The 15,288-nt window shown below is 42.5% G+C and overlaps 1 protein-coding gene across 6 annotated transcripts in view; it reads right to left on the bottom strand.

Moving 5' to 3' along the window:
• The window catches only part of SEPTIN2 (septin 2), a 38,064-nt gene that overhangs the window by 5,904 nt on the left and 16,872 nt on the right, over positions 1-15,288 (bottom strand). For all 6 annotated transcript variants that reach the window (NM_001131495.1, XM_009238355.3, XM_063712414.1 and 3 more), the window contains 7 exon segments: positions 1,884-1,967; positions 4,198-4,343; positions 5,006-5,107; positions 10,006-10,123; positions 10,280-10,414; positions 11,691-11,814; positions 12,580-12,666. In NM_001131495.1, coding sequence (NP_001124967.1) covers positions 1,884-1,967; positions 4,198-4,343; positions 5,006-5,107; positions 10,006-10,123; positions 10,280-10,414; positions 11,691-11,814; positions 12,580-12,666 — 796 coding nt within the window.

Below are 15,288 nucleotides of genomic sequence, written 5' to 3'. Positions count from 1 at the left end.
ATCGAAAGAAATCAGAATCATAACACTGCAACAAATAGTTATTTGATACCTCCCAAAAATTCTACTTTAAAATTTAAAATGACATGTATTTATCATTTTTCTTTTTATATTGAGATGGTGTCTCGCTCTGTCGCACGGGCTGGAGTGTAGTGGCATGATCTTGGCTCATTGCAACCTCCACCTCCTAGGTTCAAGCAATTCTCCCACCTTAGCCTCCTGGGTAACTGGGATTACAGGCAAGTGCTACCACGCCCGGCTAATTTTTTTTGTGTTTAGCAGAGATGGGGTTTTGCCATGTTGGCCAGGCTGGTCTTGAACCTCAAGTGATCCACCCACCTTGGCCTCCCAAAGTGCTGGGAATACAGGCGTGAGCCACCATGCCCGGCCTATCATTTTTCTAATTAAAGATATAATGAATAAAAAGGGAACAACAGAATGATTTTAAAAAAAAGTTCAAACAACATGAAATGGAACATTCAAGAGACTTTTCTTACTCTAAGCTTGAGCGACAACACTTGCTGTTACCCACTCAAAAATAGGTATTATCTGAAGAATTTGCTTTGAGATAAGTTATTCTTTATTAATACGAATGCAGTCACCACATTTAAGGAGCAGGATCTGTGTGAGTGAACGAGGGGCAAAGGGTAAGCTCCCCAAGTACACCTGAGTACTGTGCTCTGCAAAGCACACTAATCCCCATCTCAGGGCCAGCGCCTGCTCAGCTTCCAGAGGGTGGAATTTTCTTGCTGCCTCTAAAATCTTTCTTAATGTCTCGTTTCCAAACTCATAATTAGACTTCAATGTGTACAACATATGTATCTAGAAATCCATCAAATTATTAGAATGTGAGAATTTTAATGAATTACAACACAGGAAACTTTTGTTGTTGAGACAGGGTCTCACTCTGTTGCCCAGACTGGAGCGCGGTGGTGCAACCATAGATCACTGCAGCCTGGATCTACTGGGCTCAAGCAATCCTCCCCCTAGTAGCTGGGACCACAGGCATGCACCACCACATCTGGCTAATTTAAAAAAAAATTTTATAGAGGCAAGGTCTCCCTATGTTGCCAGGGCCGGTCTCAAACTCCTGGGATCAAGTGATCCACTTGCCTTGGCCTCCCAGGAAACTTATATAAAAACATATTAGAATGGTTAAAAAGAAAAGGTGAGTGAGGGTGGCTGCAGGACTTTGCAAGGATCGAAGCTACTGCTTCAACAGCCACTGGCTGCTTGGAAGCCACTCATCCTGGCCTCACCCTTAACTCAGGCGCTGCAGTTTCCTAATGGCAACAAGTTTGTCCTCATGTACAGAGTGATGCTTTTGAAGGAGGACTCGACACAAGCCTCTGGCCTTTCCATCTAAAGTTTTTGTTTGTTTTTTGAGACAGGGTCTTGTTTTATTGCCCAGGATAAAGTGCAGCGGTGCAATTATGGCTCACTGCACCTCCCAGGCTCAATTGCTTCTCCCAACTCAGCCTCCCGAGTAGCTGGGATCATAGGTGTGTGCCACCATGCCCGGCTAAATTCATTTTTTTTTTTTTTTAATTTTTGTAGAGATGGGACTTCACCATGTAATCCCATGGTCTCAAAACTCCTGAGCTCAAGCAATCTACCTCGCCTTGGTCTCCCAAGGTGCTGGGATTACAGGCATGAGCCACCATGCCTGGCCTAAAGGTTTTATGTGCATATCATTAAATGTACTTTCTCTTTAAAAGGCTAAAAGAGCATAATTTGATTAAATTAACAACTCTTTTGTAATATCTTCTGAGTAGGAAAGCAAACCATGCTGCTTAATGGTCAAGAAGGCTGAGCTGAACACATAGAAGAGGAGGAACAGTGGCTCAGGGTGACACGATACAGAGAAAGGGGCACAGTGTGATGACCTGCCGCCTCTCTTGAGTCTCTCAGAACGGAAGTTTTCATAATGAAGGTCCTGGGTCACCTCCTGGAGATCCTGCATGTGGGTGCTGAAAGAGAAGAGGATGCACCAAGCTGGCATCATGGACATGGCATTCTCGTGAGAAGAAAACCACCCATCAAGTACACAGAAGAAATAGCAGTAATTAAAATTACTTGGTAAATTGTACATACAGCCGCTGGGATGTCAGGATAATGAGTAAGGCCGTGGAAATGTCTAGTGAGGTGTAGCTCTCCCTTTCTTCCCCAATAAATGACATACAAACATAGGTCTTGACTGAGTCTCTCAGGGGGTCTCTGCTAGAGGCACTGTGGAGGCTATCACTATCACAGGATGGCAGACAGATTTTAAGACATTTTCAGGTCAACAATGTCTGAAATAGAAGACACTCTTCTAAGAGGACTTACGGAAAGTGTAATGAAAACATTCATGCCTCCTATAACTCAAAATTTATATATTACTCTCATATGGGAAAAAAAGAGTTGGTTAGCTTAAGCTACGTAGAAGACCATAAAGTGAAGGACTAATATTCTGGATCCAAGAATATTAGTCAGCAACTTAACCTGCCATTCATCTTATGAAACACTCTTAAAAAAATTTTTTTTTAATTGCCTAGCTTATTCAAAATACTTAAAAGCAGGCAAGAATGAGCAAACATTGTAACACAGTCCTATTGATTCAGGATCCAGGGAAATGGATTGAGATAGCCAAGGAGTGGCTCACTCTACCTCATTGTGAGAAACACACAACTGACACTGAAGTCCCCAAACCGTCTTCAGCCTCTACACCCCCCTCAATAATGGGGATCGGGATAGCCACAAGGATGCAGCCCCGGAGGGGCTGAGTGCGCTTAACTTCTTACACAACCATTAAATTGTGTTTGACACAGCTTGGATGGTAACATGCTTACTGATTTTAACTCACTACAAATTGCTAAACTAAGTGAGACACGCGGCAAATATGTAGCAACTTTTAGCTAATCAAAACACTGATTTATCCACATCAGTCATTCTTTGAAGTCCTCTGATTAAAGAGGTATAGTTTAAGCAATACTCTCAGCCTGTTTTTTTTTTTTTTTTTTTTTTTTTTTGAGATGAACTCTCGCTCTTGTTGCCCAGGCTGGAGTGCAGTGGCGCAATCCCGGCTCACTGCAACCTCCGCCTCCAGGTTCAGGCAATTCTCCTGCCTCAGCCTCCCAAGTAGCTGGGACTACCGGCACCCACCACCATGCCCAGCTAATTTTTTTGTATTTTTAGTAGAGACAGGGTTTCACCATGTTGGCCAAGCTGGTTTCACCATGTTGGCCAGGCTGGTTTCAAACTCCTGACCTCAAGTGATCCGCCCACCTGGGCCTCCCAAAGTGCCAGGAATAGAGGCATGAGCCACCGCACCCGGCCTCGGCCTCTTTTTTCAAGAGTAAAAGCAATGTATGCATGTTACAATATGTGAAACTTATTTATTTATTTATTTATTTATTATTATTTTGAGACAGAGTCTCGCTCCATCGCCCAGGCTGGAGTGCAGTGGTGCAATCTCGGCTCACTGCAACCTCTGCCTCTCGGTTCAACAGTGATTCTCCTGCCTCAGCCTCCTGAGTAGCTGGGATTACAGGTGCGTGCCACCACGCTCGGCTGATTTTTTTTTTGTACTTTAAGTAGAGATGGGGTTTCACCATGTTGGTCAGGCTGGTCTTGAACTCCTGACCTCGTGATCCACCCGCCTCAGCCTCCCAAAATGCTGGGATTACAGGCGTGAGCCACCACGCCCAACCATGAAATTTATTTTTAAAGGAAAAGAAGACTATTTTTGTAGTCAGGTCTGTAATTGTTATTAATAACAAATGGAAGACACAAAAAGCTAACCAGGGCCATACAATGAGTCTCGGACTGGTGAGCAGGGCACCAGGTGTGGCTCAGCCTGGAGCAGTGGACCAGGGGCCTATACAGCCTCACCGTTTCCTTACCAGCACTGGGGACCTCTCACCCCAGTTTAGGTTCTAGTCTCCTTTTAACATCAAAGATGTAAGATCTTAGCAAAAAGGAAAGGTACTACAGGTTACAGGCCACAGGCAGAAGAGCTAGTTTAGTAGTGCCACAGGGGGCCCCTGGGTGAGGGTTCTCAGCACCAAGCTGCAACAGCCCCACACCACTTCTGCAATGTGAAAAACACTGAGGGCAGCAATGAAGCTGCAACTATCCTGGGGGCCAAGTGTACACCCCGTTTGAAATCCATATTCTTCATGCCAAGTTCTGCCAGAAGGAACACACCAAATGTCTTACATGAGCATGGTTCTCAGCTTCAGAAAGTCATTGTGCTCTGGGTTCTCCACCTCCACAACACCCCAGGGGTAGAGGCGGCCTCTGACCTTCTTTCCTTTGGCTTCAATCAACTGATTGGATCCAACCACAGAGAACGGGATGCTAGCCTAGAAAAAGACACACAGAGTAGACAGGCTCCAGACAGGGAACCCCACAGTTCACTGGGAACACGAGAACATCAGCACAGACTTAACACATTGCTATTGACTACAAAATTTAATTGGAAAGCTGGGGGTATGCAACATTTTCTTGAGAAGTGTCAGATACTTTCTACATGGGACAAATTGTATGAAAACAAATTAAACCTACAATAAAATTTCTAAGCTTTAGGTGATAGCTGTATCAATTTTTTTTGTTTGTTTTTTGAGACAGAGTCTTGCTCTGTTGCCAGGCTGGAGTGCAGAGGCACGATCTCGGCTCACTGCAACCTCTGCCTCCTGGGTTCAAGTGATTCTCCTGCCTTAGCCTCCCAAGTGGCTGGGACTACAGGTATGCACCACCACATCCACCTAATTTTTGTATTTTTGATGGAGATGAGATTTCACCATGTTGGCCAGGATGGTCTGGAACTCCTGGCCTCAACTGATCCATCTGCCTTGGCCTCTCAAAGTGCTGGGATTATAGGCATGAGCCACTGCATGAGGCCTTAAAATATATTTAAAGCAAAAATATTATCCTAACTGAACATACCCAGGCAATCTCTCTCACCTTAACATGGACAACAGTAAACAGGAGTTATTTATGTTGTGGATTTGAAGCCAGTTCTTACCTTGAGAAGTCTAGTCTGCTCTTTAAAATCTTCATCTTCATCTGATTCTGCATCAGGTAAGTGATAGATTTTGATGTTATGTTCTTCAATTTCATCCAGAATCTGAAAGAATGACAAAACCAGGATCAATTTTAGCAAACTGCGCATGTTACTGTAGCCAATTCTAACTCATCTTGTAAGAAATATATCGGAATCATCCAAACGTCAATAATCAAACTGATTACGAAAGTTACTGTCAAATAAATTTATAAAACTGCGGCCGGGCGCGGTGGCTCACACCTGTAATCCCAGCACTTTGGGAGGCCAAGGCAGGCGGATCACAAGGTCAGGAGATGGAGACCATCCTAGCTAACATGGTGAAACCCCGTCTCTACTAAAAATACAAAAAAATTAGCTGAGCGTGGCAGCGGGCGCCTGTAGTCCCAGCTGCTGGGGAGGCTGAGGCAGGAGAATGGCGTGAACCCGGGAGGAGGAGCTTGCGGTGTGCTGAGATCGCACCACTGCACTCCAGCCTGGGTGATGGAGCAAGACTCCGTCTCAAAAAAAAAAAAAGATTTATAAAACTGCTAGAAAGGTATTTATACTTGAATTTTGAGGATCCTCTGTACAGAATAAAAATAACATTAGCAATAATGCACCACTACCCTCAATAGTGCACCACTTCCTGTTAGCAGCAGGAAGACTAACGATAGCCCCAGTACAACAGCTAAAATGGAAATCATATCACAATCAGCCTCAAGAAGGGCAACTGCCACAGAGAAGCTACAGGCATGAGAAGACCCTGGAGAACATGCAGGAGTCTTAAAAGCAGAGAGAAGGGAGAGGTACCCCAGATGGAAAAAAAGAAAGAAAGAAAAAAAAAAAAAACCTCGTCAAAGGCACAGAGAGGACACACGGTGTGGATTTTGAGAACAACAAGAAATTCAAAAGGCTGGAATCTAAGACATCCAGTTGGATAAGGGAACAAAAATTGGAGTTACAAAGTGGAGAGTTCCATGAACAGCAGGCTAGCGACCTGGGGATCTGTATTTCACTCAACAGGCAGCCAGCAGTCAGCAGCGAAATCCCACAATCGGACCTATCAAGCAGGCAGTACTGTGGGGGATGGTGCTTGAGGGGAGAAAGAACTGGGCTGAGGTTGAAATACGAATGCATTCATCAGTCAATCAATTAAAAGCCTAGCACTCAAATGCCCACTATATGGTGGGCATTCTAACAGGCACCAGGCAGGCCACAGTTTTGTTTGGTCTCACCCCAGTACCTGAGCCATTCAGGGAAGAGGGAAAAAAAGCAACGTGAGCAGAAAATATCCCGACCTCCAACTGTGCATTGGATTTGCTTTCTGGTAAGAATGGAAAGCCTTAATGTGACCTGAAAAGGGCCTTGAATGGTCAGAGATTCGGTCTTAGCACAATGTCTGCACTACTTCAGAACTCCAGAAAAGGCCCTCCTCTCTACATCCTTTACTCTGTAACTCGACCTTCAGTCTTTTCATAAATCCTTATTCCTGAGTGGGAGGAACCATCTTATCTCTGGAAGAAACTGAGCAATAAGAAGCATGAACTTGCTCACCTGTCCTCATCTCACGGCCCCTTTCCTAGTCTATTATCCATCCATGCTAAGCTCATCTTTTGTCCTATGCTGGCCTCATAAAGATGGAGCTTACACTTTGGAGGAGAGAAGAGTTCGGAAACATTTAGTAAGCTATTTAAAAGTGAGCAGAGGAGTCAGAAGTGATGAGTAAAAAATAATTTACACATTTCTCAGTCTGGATGATTTCAAGAATTGTGGCACCATTTAAAGACACAGGGAAGTTGGAAGGACAGGAGTCCATCAGTGGTCAAGAGGACTCCTGTGGGCAAATGTGGTTCACAAGAAATAAGATACTTGGAAGGGCGAATCAGAAGCCACAGAAATAATGTGATCAAAATAATATTAAGGAATACTGACCTTCAGGGATCAGGAAGGAAGGTGGTAAAATCAGCAGACAGAAAAGCAAACACAGTGGTTCAGGAGCCAAGGAAGGGAAGTTTCAGGAGTAGAAAAATCACACAAAGCTCACAGGTGCGGCCCACTTCCAAGAACTGAACTGTTGGCCAAGCCCACGAGAGAGCAATTGCAGGTGGATGACAGGAAGCCTGAGTGAGCAGGATCATGGGGAGGGCAGATAACAGCTACCAGTAAGTGTCTGACTAGAAGAAAGGCTGGTGAAGGCAAGAGGCTAGTAGAGGCTGGCAGGAGGCAAGAGGTTCTTTTAGATAGGGCAGAATGAACAAACTGGTAGACATCAAGGAGAAACTGGAGGAAGAGATAAAAGCTCTAAGTATTTCGATTCATCTCAGACGTTGTAATCCAGCACTAAATGTTTTGCATACAGGATTAGAGATTAGAATTAGAGCATTCTAACCCTGACACCACCCCCATTTCTACCTCAAAGAAATTTAATGTAGCAGAGTACAAAAGGTAAAGTTCCCTTAAGTGGGAATTGCTAAAGTATTTATTGTCATAAAAACGTCTACGCTTCCAGGGGTTCTTCAAAGGTTCAAATACTTCCTAAAAAACTGGCAGGCACTTGAGACAATTTAGGAAAAGGCTGCCAAACATGACTACATGCTGCTTAAAAACTGCTTTGGAAAAAAGCACCAAGAAAAATGTGAAAAAATGAAAGTCAAACCAGGTGAAATCATCTGCAACATGATAGTCAACATCTAAAAATAAGAAGTATATCTGTTAAGTCAATAAAAAAGCAAGAGCCAAGCCCCTGCAACCTGAGAGAATACACCAACCGGCATCAACACCAGGACAGACACTCACATTGGCAATCAAGGAAAGGCAAATTCAAATGAGATAACAATTTCTCAGACGGGAAACACATTACAAAAACTGGCAACAAAACCAGGACAGTTTTAGGGGGTGGAGAGAAGAGTACACTTTGGAAATGTAAATTGTTACAAACTTACTTTAGAGCAAATTTAGTCATCCTTCAAAAATTTAAATGTATACTTATTTCCTAAGAATTCCTTTGGCTCACATAATTGTGAAAAGAAAGATGTGCACCAGTGTTCATTACAACAATTATGCAACAAATCTATTATGTGCCAGACATTATTCGCAACTCTGGGAATACATAAGTGAACAAAGCAGATTCCTGATCTCAGGACCTGGGGTCAGGGGTCAGGAGAAGCCAAAAACTACGCTAGAGAAATACTTTATGCAGTGTGGGGGGAGTGCTACCAGCAGAGCAGGGGATGGAGATGTGAAATCTTGTGTGCAGTGTTGGGCTCAGTGAGGGAGTTGCCCACACAGATATCTGAGGGAAGACTGTTCCAGGCAGAGGGTATCACTAGCAAAAGCAGCGAGCAAGGGGCAAAGCAGCAGTAAATTTGGTCAAAGAAGAAAAGGGGCCAGATCAAAACTAAAAGTAAGCCAAATATTCATCCGCAGGAAACTGGACAAGTTAGAGTATATTCAAATGGTGGAATGCTGTGCATCCAGTAAGAATTAGGATACAGTATATATATGAGAATGCTTCCAAATATTTTTAAATAGAAAAATCAAATGGCAGAATAGTATTACTATGTGATTTCATTCTGCAAAACCAAAAACATAAGCTATGTTCTAGAAGGATTATATACTTAACAGTTGTTCTTTCTGTGGGTAATTACAGAAATTCTTTTTTTTTTTTTTTCTTGAGACGGAGTCTTGCTCTGTCACCCAGGCTGACCTCCACCTCCTGGGTTGAAGCGATTCTTTTGCTTCAGCCTCCTGAGTAGCTGGGACTACAGGTGCCTGCCACCATGCCCAGCTAATTTTTGTAATTTTTTAACGATGGAGTTTTGCCATGTTGGCCAGGCTGGTCTCGACCTCCTGACCTCTGGTGATCTGCCTGCCTCAGCTTTCCAAAGTGCTGGGATTACAGGCGTGAGCCACCACACCTGGCCTAGAAATTCTTTTATTAAAAAACTTTTTTTTTTTTTTTTTTTTTTTTTTTTTTTTTTTTTTTTTAGAGACACGGTATTGCTGTGTTGCTGAAGTTGGCCTCTAACTTCAGGGCTCAAGTGATCCTCCTGCCTCAACCCCCTGCTGTATCCCCCTACCCTGCCACAGCAACTGGGATTACATGCACATATTGGTATGTTCATTTAGGGATTTGTATTTTTATGCACGTACCGGTATGTTCATTTAGGGATGTGTATTTTTATGCATGTACCGGTATGTTCAGTTAGGGATTTGTATTTTTATGCACGTACCGGTATGTTCAGTTAGGGATTTGTATTTTTATGCACACACCAGTATGTTCAGTTAGCGATTTGGATTTTTATGCACATACCGCTATGTTCAGTTAGCGATTTGGATTTTTATGCACATACTGGTATGTTCAGTGAGGGATTTGTATTTTTAGAGTTTAGCATATATCAACTATTTGGACTTTCTTAAGGAGCATATAATCAGAACAAAGTAAGCAATTTAAAAATATGTAGCAGAGAATCAATAAAGAGGCTTTACAGACATACACGGAAGAGGGCACTAAAACTGGGACACCACAGGAGATGCTGGGGGGTGAGAGACGCTTCGCTGGCTGACAACTGCCATGTTTCCAAACAGAACAGAGAACCAGTCTACTTAGATACATCCTTGTATGGGTCATTTGCAGTAAAGAATTTAGGTAAAATAACAAACTTCATGGGGAGATCACATTTCTATATCTGAGTCATTTAACTCCCATGGAATGTACTTGTGTGTAACCAACTGCTACTCATTGAGGGCATTTTAAATATAAGGAGAATTTAAAGAATAGAAATTTGATACCTTCATGAAGGCAAAAATTAAAATTTGTGACTATTAGGTTCTCCTTGAAAACCACCACTAAAATTCAGGAAAAAGTCTCCCGCCCTGCCTCCCGACACCTGAGAGGAATGAGCGTACGAACACACTCCTTTCTTCATCCCCATGCCCCCGAGTCGCACCCAGAGGGAGAGCAGGAGGCCAGCCTCACTCACCCTTTTCTTCAGCCGCTCCCGTTCCTTCAGAGTGAGAGTGTCAGCTTTTGCAATGACAGGCACAATATTCACCTTGTTGTGTATTGCCTTCATAAACGCCACATCTAAGGGCTTAAGTCTAAAATTAATTTTAGAAGTGTCACTTATTTAAAAAAAATACATACAAAACTCTTCTCTCTCAAATTATCTTAATTCTTATATTAAAATACACAGTTTGGGTAAAACTTACAAACCCATGTAGTAAAGCATTTCTCCACGGTAAACAATTACTTACCCATGTCCAAAAGGTGAAATAAAGTAAAAGCAACAATGCACCCTATTATCAATGATGTGCCTCCTGTTCAAGCCGCTCTCGTCATGCAGGTACCTCTCAAATTGCTCATCAATATAGGAGATAATTGTCTTAAAACTGAGAGAAACAGAAACATTAACAATAATCATAGGGTATAAAACAGGGGATCCCTGACTTCAAAGGGAAAACAAGTGCCTCTGCCCAAATATATATAATTTAATAATTCATTTTCAAGATGAGAACAGAAGACTGACTCCCAGATTTGGCAAATGGAAGTTTTTGGAAACTATGCCAAGCATAACTGCCCCTAAGTGCTGAGAGTCAAAAGCCTGAATGGAATAGGTTATGATGCACCTGAGAGAGGGCCAGTGTAGACAGGGCTGCCAATTCTTTCTTTTTTTTGAGACTGAGTCTCGCTCTGTTGCCCAGGCTGGAGTGCAGTGGCACAATCTCAGCTCACTGCAACCTCCGCCTCCCGGGTTCAAGCGATTCTCCTGCCTCAACCTCTCGAGTAGCTGGGATTATAGGCACACGCCACCACGCCCGGCTAATTTTTGTATTTTTAGTAGTGACAGGGTTTCACCATGTTGGCCAGGCTGGTCTCGAACTCCTGACCTTGTGATCAGCCCACCTCAGCCTCCCAAAGTGCTGGGATTACAGGCGTGAGCCACCGCACCTGGCCAGGGCTGCCAATTCTTTTCAGGAACGTGACTGTGAAGAGGGGCAGAGGAACAGGGTGGTAGAGAACACGGGTCAAGAACAGGTTCATCTGAGCTGGGAAACAGCATTTATCTGAGCTGGGAAACAGTACAGCACTTTCACATGTAAGAAGGGAGAAATTCCTAAATGTAGGAGAAAGACAACAGAACCTTCCCCTTTTCATCTAGTGGTGGAAAGCTGATGCTTTATGTTGACAGGATTAGAACCAGGAGGGAGTCTGTACAACGAAAGTGGCATTCTTTGCACAGTACAGGTGAGACTGCTCTATCTTCTACTTCTTCATTTCCTTATTTGTGAAAATGATGCCAATGAGCAGTCATTTACAGACACTGTGACTCAACCCACTCTCTTAACAGGTTTCACTTCCTTCCACATAGAAAGGATGTACTACAGTATCTTGTTCACCAGCCACAGCTCAAATCCAGGTGTTTCATTTATACTAGCAGTCTATGGATGACTGGCTTTGCGATCTCAAATCGCAGTAGAGTACCAGAAAAAAATTACTCTCTATAAAATTCCTTATTTAAAAAGTCAACATTTAACGTGCTTTAAATTGTCTAGCTGTTTTATTATATACAGCAATCCCAAACTTAATAATCACTCATTAACAATATCTATAAATTTAAGTACATTAAGTAAACAAATGTAGATCCCTGGGCACGGGGGTGCATACCAATCTCTGCAGTTGATAGCGTCACCATAGCCAGGGGTATCTACCACTGTCAGGCGTAGCTTGACCCCTCGCTCTTCAATTTCAACAGTTGAAGCCTCAATCTGGACAGTTCTTTCAATTTTTTCTAGAAAAGAAACAAACTTAATAGGGAATATAAGCAGCATGCGAAGAGGAAAGCTCACATTCTTATGACAAGTGACTTCAGAGTCTACTACCTCTCTACAGAGGTAGGTTCTCCAAAGATACCATGGGGATTATGCAAAAATGATCCCAGAGAAGTCAGAAAGGGGAAGGTTAAAGCTAAGATTATTGTGCTACTGGGGAAGGTTAAAAACACAAATATTAAAAATTATAATTTCTGTTCCTGGGAAAAAGAAAGCAATTTACAAATTCATTTAAAAACTGAATTCAAAAATATTCTGAAAGGGCTACATATTCTTGTAGCAGCCCAAGTCCTAGGCTCTCACTATGTGTGCCTAATTCATTCAACAGTCATTTGTGGATGCTGGTGTTCTGTGCTGGAACTTTCTGACAGTAGATGAATTAGAACATCTATCCTAGTAATCTTCTAGTTACACAGCACTTTTGATGTAAAACATTCTCACTTAATCCTTCCATCAAATATTTAATATAGGCAGAAACTACGTATTACATTTTACAGACAAAATAAACTCAGAGAGGATGGATCCATGGATACGTGTCAAAGAAGTCTACTACCCAAATCCAAGGACCTCGGTGCAGCACATCTACCCCACAAAAGTGTTTTCTTTGTGTTCAAAGCTGAACAAGAACAAACAAAACACAGAGCTAAGACATAAAATATTAATTAGGCAGTCTTCAGCATCTTTCATGTAGAATTACACTTACAGTAACATAGGAATGTTTTTACCTGCTGCTCCAGGTATGACTCTTTCTGGGTAGAGATCAGTTAGGAATAGGCTGTTTATGAGAGTCGATTTTCCTAGACCTGATTCACCTTTAAATAAAAAGAAAAACCTTGTCATGACCTTATCCATATGACACCATTCAATCGGTTAAGTGTTTACACAAGGCCTGGTACTGGGCTAAGCACCTCGCAAACATCACTGTGTTTAGTACCTACAGTACTACTATGTTTGCAGTATGATCTTTGAGGGTACTCAAAGAAACTCTAATTTGCCCAAGGTCAGAGTACTATCCAGAGCAGGGCCAAGATCTGAATCCAGCTCTATGAGACTACACAACTTGAACATCAGGTTAGCAACACAACTGTTCACAAATGTGAGGAACGTACTTTAGAGGTTGGTTTTTATTTTTGACAAATAGAATGCAAAGCAGGTTTTCAATTATCAGTTCTGCTAGTCACTAAACTCACCACATTTTCAGAAAACTGAACATATCTATCCCATAGTGTCAACAACACTTGTGCTTCCTGAGCTGCAGAAATGGGTGAGCAGGACAGGGCCTGTGGTCTGGTGGGCTCACTTGCACACTCTCCCTCTGCAACCTCCCCCTTCTGCCACCTTGTCTTCTTCCTGCTTTAAACCCATCCCTGTTTCCAAGCACTGGCAACTGCCATATGTCAGGCAACTTTCCCACTCACTTTGTAGAGTTCACACAACTAATTCAGGTGACACATATCCACGTAAGCTTTCAATGAGGTGAGAATCTCTCTTCAACTACTGTGACTACATATTCTGAATATTTGAAATTTAACTTCAAAAAAGATGCAAAATACCAAAAATTAAATTTTACATTTGAAGGAAGCACAAATTCCACTGCTTCACTGTAGGTTATCATCTAAGTCTTAATTTTGCATGGAGAAGTGCTTCTGATCTTGGTACTACTGGTGCCGGACTGTCCCCTGGGTACCCTAAACCACCCTCTGTTAAGTTCTGCAAAGCATGAGGAAGGAGTACACATCTCTTTTGAAAAATTATTATTGCTGGCTGGGCACAGTGGCTCACACCTATAATCCCAGCACTTTAGGAGACCAAGGCTGGAGGATCACTTGAGGCTAAGAATTCAAGACCCCGCCTGGGCAAAATAGTGAGACCCCCATCTCCCGAAAAACCAAAACAAAGTTAAAAAACCCTAAAACCTTAGCCAGGTGTTGTGGCATGTACCTAGAGTCCCAGCTACTTGGGAGGCTAGGGCAGAAGGATTGCTTGAGCCCAGGAGTTAGAGGTTACAGCAGGCTATGATCATGCCACTGCACTTCAGCCTGGGTGAGAGTGAGACCCTGTCCCTTATAGAATAAAACAATTCTGGGAAAATCAAGAACAAATAAGTGAATTTGAAATGTGCAGACGCATGGCAGGGCGCCGAGGCCCATGCCTGTAATCCCAGCACTTTGGGAGGCTGAGGCGGGCGGATCACAAGGTCAGGAGATCGAGACCATCCTGGCTAACATGGTGAAACCCCGTCTCTACTAAAAATACAAAAAATTAGCCGGGCGTGGTGGTGGGCACCTGTAGTCCCAGCTACTCGGGAGGCTGAGGCAGGAGAATGGCGTGAGGCCGGGAGGCGGAGCTTGCAGTGAGCCGAGATCGCACCACTGCACTCCAGCCTGGGCGACACAGCAAGACTCCATCTCAAAAAACAAAACAAAACTAAACTAAACTAAAAGAAATGTGCAGACATACAAAATTAGGACTGCATTTTAGGTGAACCATAATTTTCACACATGAAAAGAACAACGTGTTGAACATGCCTAAATATGAGTGTAAAAATTTGACTAAATGCCTATTATCCCATTAAGTCATCCTTTTAATAAACTGTGGTGCAATGCTCCTTTACATTTTTGCTCCTTTACGTATGTCTTTAAAAGTCTGAAACAATTTTAAAAACTATGCCTTTCCTCTTCAATAGTCTCTCATTTACTAATTAGGTGTGTTAGGGTTTTCCTGATACACCCATTTTTCTTGAGCTATTAATACTACAATTTAAAAGTTAAGGATTCTTATGGCTTTCTAGTTCTACTTTTCACTACTCACCCTCAACCCCCTATCTGTTTTCTTTTAAATCCACTTTATTGAGGCACGATTTACAAATACTAAAATATACCCATTTAAACTGTACAGTTTTGACAAAAGTAGATACTCAGATAACCAAACTCCACTCAAGATAAAGATTATTTTCATAACCCTAGAGTTGCTTTGTGTAACTGTGAAGTCTACCCTCTCCAGTCCCCACTGCAGGCAAACACCAATCTACTTTGTCACTATGTATCAGCTTTGCTTATTCTAAAACTTTTAAATGGCATCATACAACATGGCCTGTTTTGTGTCTGGCTGCTTTTGCTCAACAAAGCTCTGAGACTGATGCATGTTGTTGCATCTATGAGTAGTTCATTTCTTTGTAGTGCTTGGCAATATTCCATTGTATGGCTACACCACAATTTGTTAACCCACTCTCTAGATACCTCTGCTGTCCCCAGTTTGGGGATATATTGAGAAAAGTAGCTATGAATATTCATATACAAATCTTTACAGACATGTTTTCATTTCTTGTGGGTAAACACATATAAGCGGTATTGCTGGGTCTTAACTGTTAAGGAAGTACCAAACTGGCTTCCATACTGGTTGTGGCGTTTTTACATGCTCACTAATAAGAGTTC

The sequence above is a fragment of the Pongo abelii genome, chromosome 11, assembly GCF_028885655.2.
Source record: "Pongo abelii isolate AG06213 chromosome 11, NHGRI_mPonAbe1-v2.0_pri, whole genome shotgun sequence".
In the NCBI taxonomy this organism is placed as follows: domain Eukaryota; kingdom Metazoa; phylum Chordata; class Mammalia; order Primates; family Hominidae; genus Pongo; species Pongo abelii.
This window is presented reverse-complemented; position numbering and strand designations above follow the sequence as displayed.